A 5973-nucleotide genomic window follows, 5' to 3' on the forward strand; every position below is an offset into this window, starting at 1 on the left:
ATAAGTAATCCATAATCTGGGTCCCAAAATAAGTGGTCCCCTCTGTTGTGGATTTCAAAGAATGTGTAATGTGAAGCTGGAAGTGGGAGTCCTTCACAGGTGGTCTCAAGCTCAAATCCCACCTTTCAGGTCACATGTGATGGGTTAACGTCCAGGTTTAATGGAGCACGCTGGAGACGAGAGGGATGTGTGAATGAAAGAAAAATCACATCAAAACTTCCATTACATGTCCTCTTATTCTTACGTTTTTCTTTGAGGTGTGGTTTTATTTGCTCATTTTTCAAAATAAGAACAGAACAACAATATCAGAACAACACTGGACTAGTTTCCTGAAATGTTGTGTTTTCTAAAAATGTCGTTGTCATTTTCTAAAATGTTAGATTTCCCATGAATGTGTTTCAGCCGGTGTTGTTGAGTTCTGCCCCTCTGGACCACCGTAGAAAACCGAGTGACCGACACACCTCTCCCCCGTCACCCTCACAGTTTGCATTGTGTAGATTAGACACCGGCTGTAATCCACTGTGTCATTTTAATCCTGCTTTGAGTGACGTTTTCGGTCGCTCCTCCCCTCCTGGTCCTCTCTCCTCCTGTCGTCTCCCCCGCCACTCCGTCCACTCCTCTCATCCTGTCTGCTCAAGGTAAGTCAGCTCGGCTCTTTGGCTGAAACAAACCCCGAACACATCAAGAAATAAAGACGAATGATGTAAGGATATTGGCATTTTTTTAGTATGTTGATTAAAAGTGATCAATAACTGAACTGATGCTGAATTACAGATAATAACTGTTTATCTAATGTGTCATTAAGTGTGTAATTTCAGTGTTGTGGATGCACTCAGTGTTTCATTCATTGCACTGTTTGATGCTCTGCTGCTGCCTACTGACAGTAGCTTTCATATGTAATCTCTCAACCTCAGTGGTGGATTAACACACTCACACATTTGTGCTGGAGAGGAGCTGAAGGGCATCTCTGTCATGACTCTTGGTTAAAGGACTTCAAATCAACATCTGAATTTGTCTTAATACCAAACTAAATTAACATTAATTGGCAAAATAGGTTTGAAATAATATGTTTTTTTTAATGTTTTGATTATTTTGAGGAATGATTTGAATGGAATTGCTTGAGTAGCGATGCTGTGTCCTTTCACTGTGTAACAAACGTCCATTTTTAGACGGCAGTCAGTTTGGGTTTGTGCCTCTCGTGTGTTACCTGAAGTCACAGAAGTAAGCGTCTGATTTTATAAAAAATAAATAAATAAAAAGCAAGTGAGCTTTGAAAAACACTTTCTGCTGCACTGAAGGCATGTCCAACATGCTCGAAGCCTTTTCTAACCACCTGGATGTAAAAATAATCTTTGTCTTTAAGTTAAAAAAGTTTTAACTCTGATTGTGCCTCTGTTTGTTAAACAGCTGGTAGAAGGAAATGACACACAGTGCATGTACGTTTATTTGATTTAGAATTGCATTAAATGATATGTTGGTATATATGGATGCTATGGATATTTTTTAGAGTATAAAAAATATTGTTTCATGCTTTAAAAAAAAGAGGAAGGAAATATGTCAAGTCTCATAACTTGAATTTACAAACAGAGTTGCAGCAAACAGTATATATATATTTTTTCATCCAGATCTTTAAAGAGTGTTTCAGGATTCTGGAAAGTCCTTCAGAATAGCCGGAAGTGTTGTTAAACCATCTGCTGGCTTTTTCAAATATCGCCAGGCTTTTATCTTATGAGAAATCAGATGCAGATTAGACGGTAATTGAGTTTGATGGGAGAGCAGATACCTGCTGTTTTCTTATATTGTGTCAGCCTCTTACGTAAGAGGATGTGTGCTCCACTGATGAGTGAAGAAACTCTTCATCTTCAACACTTCAGAAGAAACACGATGCTTTTTTAACAAGGCAACTTTATTTATAAAGCACATTTCATACACAGAGGCAATTCAAGGTGTTCTACATAACAAGTAACAGGAAACCAGCTGCTGCATTTATGTGGAAGCGTTCTGTAACATATCATCAACTGGTTCAATGCATTTCTGATCCCATCAGCGAACTGAATGTCTGGACGACCCTGAAAGAAAGCCGTCACGCTTTAACATCTCACACAACATCTGATGTGCTCATGCCCTGTTTGTGCCAATTCTTCTCTCTCCACAGTGCTTTAAGCGAGGCTGCTGTGAGACGCTGCGACCATGGCTGCTGTAAGTTTTAATCCTGTGTGTCACCTTGTCTCTGCTGAAGCCACCCCGCCGGCGTCCGGCCTCGCCTCACTGGTGGGAACCCGGGTTGAAAGCATCAGCCCGTGGAGGGTTGACCGTGCCAGTAGATGCTGGCTCTGGGATGGACCCTTAAGCTGTTTTTAAGACGTGGCTTTAGAAGTCCTTTCTGTAATCATGTGAGGCAGATTAACCGTTCACTCATGTTTGGGGTCTGCTTTGGCTCAGATGGGTTGTGGGTTCTCAACTAAAGGCGACCACAATGAAGTATTCAAGCAGTAAAGCATGTTTAATAGCAGCACTCTCTGTTTTGGTCATTGGTTTGTTGGTGTGTGGCTGAGAAAACAGAGGAAGGTCTGATGATGGATCATAACCTGCATGAGCTGACGTGATGCTTTCCTTCTGAAGAGCTTTAACACGTTCATCTTCGTGCAGACTGGATCTTACCGTATGGTGTCGGACGAGGAGCAGGCCATGAGGGCAAAGCTGGAGCATCTGACAGTGAAGGATCACGGGCCGGTGTTCGGGCCCTGCCACAAGCTCCCCGGTCACACTGTGCAGAAGGTAGAAGGACATAACTGTTGTGCGGCTCGTTGTCGTCCCTGATTCATTTCTTCCAGTGACGCCGTTTCTCTTTTCCCTCCAGGCGAAGGATGAGCTGAACGAGACGGACGAGAGGCGGGCGTCGTCGCTGAAGGACCTGCGGGCCGTGATGAAGGAGAGGGCGGGGGAGGGAGACGACCTGGCCAAACTGGTGCTGGAGCGCTTCGGGGACAAACCGGACTCTCTGATGCTGCGTTTCCTCAGGGCGCGCAAGTTTGACGTCGTCAGATCCCACGAGCTCATGAAGGGTTGGTAGCAAAGACACAATCTGTCGCTCCACACAACTTCTGGTTCAAGATGAGATCCCACAAGTGATTTTTTTTTTTTTTTTTTTTGGCCTCCATGCTTTGATTCAGCTTCTGCAGACATTTTCAAATAGTTGCAGTAATTGAGGGTGAGACCTCATTTGTGCTCCTGGTTTGCATGAATCCAGCTCATTGCTGGGACAGGGAGGCATGTGTTCATTAATTGGGGACTTTCAAATGCTTCTGAGTTCCTCCCCCCCTGACAAAGCCCTCCTTTGTGTCCAAATGGGACAGCGAGTTTGCTTTACTCGTGCAGCCACAGTGTTCTCCTGGGAACTGACTGTGTTGGTTTGGGACAGGGGGAGATTAAAGCGCAGAGTGGCTGATGACTTTTCTTATTGTGTTTGTGTGTGTGTGTGTGTGTGTGTGTGTGTTCAGGAGCTGCCATGCTATTCTAAAACATGTAATTGTGTTATTTAAAGGCTATTTACTTCATCACAAAGTGTTTAACAATTATCACAACTGGAAAACAGTTTCAACCAAATAACCCACATTTAGCAACCATCACCCCAAATCTGAATTTTAATACTTAATACTTTAATAACTTAATATTAGATGAAAATTATATCTCCAACCGTAACCACAGCCTCCAACCAAATCTCCACCTCAAACATAATCCAGAATTGCTCGATTTAACAACATGTGCTTAAGGTGCTTGGTCAGGGCCAGCAAACGGTCCTCACAAAGACAAAAGAAAACAATCACACACACACACACACACACAGACACTTTTATGAATATAGAGGCAGAACTTAGTGTGAGCGGGGAATGTGATGTGAACTTGAACTTGTTTTGTGGGGTTAATTGCTGCCTGCAAGTAAAATACAGACACATGCACATGCAAAAGGCCTCACACACACACACGCACACACACGCACACTCTGGGTTAATTGGTGCTTCAGTATAACGAGGTTTAGAGCACTGATGTAGATACACTGAGACAGTGGCATCATTGTGTTTTTCACATCAACAACCTGCCCTGAACTCTCACACTCTGCACAAAGAGTCTGTGAACCATCAGCGCCAGACCGGACAACGCAGCTGATCTTTCACTTTTGATGTGTGTGTGTGTGTGTGTGTGTGTGTGTGTTCTGGGGGTCCTCTAGGTTATGTGCGTTTCAGGAAGGAGTATCCTGAACTGTTTGAGAACCTGACCCCCGAGGCAGTCCGCAGCACCATCGAGGCGGGTTACCCTGTGGTTCTGCCCAGCAGGGACAAGTACGGCCGTGTAGTCCTGCTCTTCAACATCGAGAACTGGGACCTGGAGGAGATCACCTTCGATGAGGTAGCCGAAAAGCAGCCTCACAGAGCACAGCTGCACGCCTTTGATGTCAATGCAGTACATGTTAACGAGCAAAGTATTCCTTAAAGATGTTGGAAGAAGTACTAGGATGCTGAACTGAAGTAAAAGTAGCAGAACCGCAGTGTAAAAAAAACTGCTCTGTTACAAGTAAAAGTCCTTCATTTAAAATCCTATTTGAGTAAAACTGCTTACGTGTTCCCAAACTAAACATGTTTAGTGTATTAAAAGTACAAGTACACACGACGCAAACTCTTTGCAGTGTTAAGTTATGGAGCTGTCAAGGTCCCGAAAGTTGATATATTTTTTAGTCTTATATGCACACAAAATAATTTTAAGCTTTTATTATGTGCAACATGATAAAAACAGCCATTTCTTCATCTTCAGGGGCTCTTCTGCAACTTTAGCATTCTTATCAGTGCATGAGGAGCACATGTACACCCCAGCAGAGCTTCACACAGCTCCAACCTGAGCAGGTCTAATCAGAAGCATAACAGAAAACACCTGTGAGGGTGTGTGGGGCTTCATATCGAACAAGATGAGCCCATGTTTTGTATGTAAAATCACAGAAACGAGCTGTCAAATAGATGCAGTGGAGCAGAAGTAGAATAAATTGGATGTATATCAGTAAAGTATTTTTAGATTAAAAGAAAGTGCACTGCTTGAGTAAATGTACTGTAATCTCTGCTGGAAATGTGTTTGTGTCAGATCTTGAGAGCGTACTGTGTGATCCTGGAGAAGCTGCTGGAGAGTGAAGAAACACAGATTAATGGCTTTGTCCTGATCGAGAATTTCAAGGGCTTCACCATGCAGCACGCCTCGGGAATTAAGCCGGCCGAGCTCAAAAAGATGGTGGACATGCTGCAGGTGAGAACAGACTCAGGGGGGGGCGGGCTGGGAATTTCTGAGCTGTTTTTTTTTCTAATCTTTTGTGGTACTTTTTGGCGCAGGACTCTTTCCCCGCCCGCTTCAAGGCGGTGCACGTCACCCACCAGCCCTGGTACTTCACCACCACATACAACGTGGTCAAACCCTTCATGAAGAGCAAGCTGCTGGAGAGGGTCAGACGCTTGCTGCCCTTTAACCTGCATCCAACACTCAGCTTGTTTCTCCCTCTTTTATCCGCTTTGCACCTCCTCTGAACACCGTTCTAATGTTTTTTTCCTCAGGTCTTCGTCCACGGTGACGAGCTGGACAACTACATCAAAGAATTTGATGCGGACATCCTGCCCGCAGACTTTGACGGGAAAGCGCCCGTCGCCGACTGCCAGGCCATCGCCACCAAGCTTTTTGGCTCTGAAGACACCGCTCTCTGAGAGGACAAGCCTCCCATTTCAAGCCCAGGAGTCGTAGTGTCCTTCACCCTAGATGCTTCTTTTGTGATCAGATCAGATTTGTGGTCTATTTTGAAGCTAGGTCGACATTTGTATTATTATTATTATTATTCAGGCAGTTCCTATGAGCAAAAAAGAAGTATCTAGAGTTAGGAGCAGGGGATGGCTTACAAACACACGCTGACACGTGTGGGAAGGAAAAAGGATGTTTAGATAT

General features: G+C 44.1%; 1 protein-coding gene across 1 annotated transcript; it reads left to right on the forward strand.

Annotated features, from left to right (window-relative positions):
* Window positions 1-617: 617 nt before the first annotated feature.
* Window positions 618-5973, forward strand: rlbp1a (retinaldehyde binding protein 1a). The gene is made up of 8 exons (XM_041942184.1): window positions 618-638; window positions 2156-2199; window positions 2650-2778; window positions 2861-3065; window positions 4229-4407; window positions 5131-5289; window positions 5373-5483; window positions 5592-5973. Exons 2-8 carry the CDS (start codon window positions 2191-2193, stop codon window positions 5736-5738), a joined length of 939 nt encoding a protein of 312 aa, XP_041798118.1. The 5' UTR covers window positions 618-638; window positions 2156-2190; the 3' UTR covers window positions 5739-5973.

This window comes from Chelmon rostratus, chromosome 1 (genome assembly GCF_017976325.1).
Source record: "Chelmon rostratus isolate fCheRos1 chromosome 1, fCheRos1.pri, whole genome shotgun sequence".
Lineage (NCBI taxonomy): Eukaryota > Metazoa > Chordata > Actinopteri > Chaetodontiformes > Chaetodontidae > Chelmon > Chelmon rostratus.

Excerpts from the sequence above, each read along its gene's own strand:
- rlbp1a (XM_041942184.1), top strand. Across the intron at positions 2,779-2,860 it reads CCGGTCACACTGTGCAGAAG|GCGAAGGATGAGCTGAACGA; the intron begins GTAGAAGGACAT and ends TTTTCCCTCCAG. Across the intron at positions 4,408-5,130 it reads AGGAGATCACCTTCGATGAG|ATCTTGAGAGCGTACTGTGT; the intron begins GTAGCCGAAAAG and ends TGTTTGTGTCAG.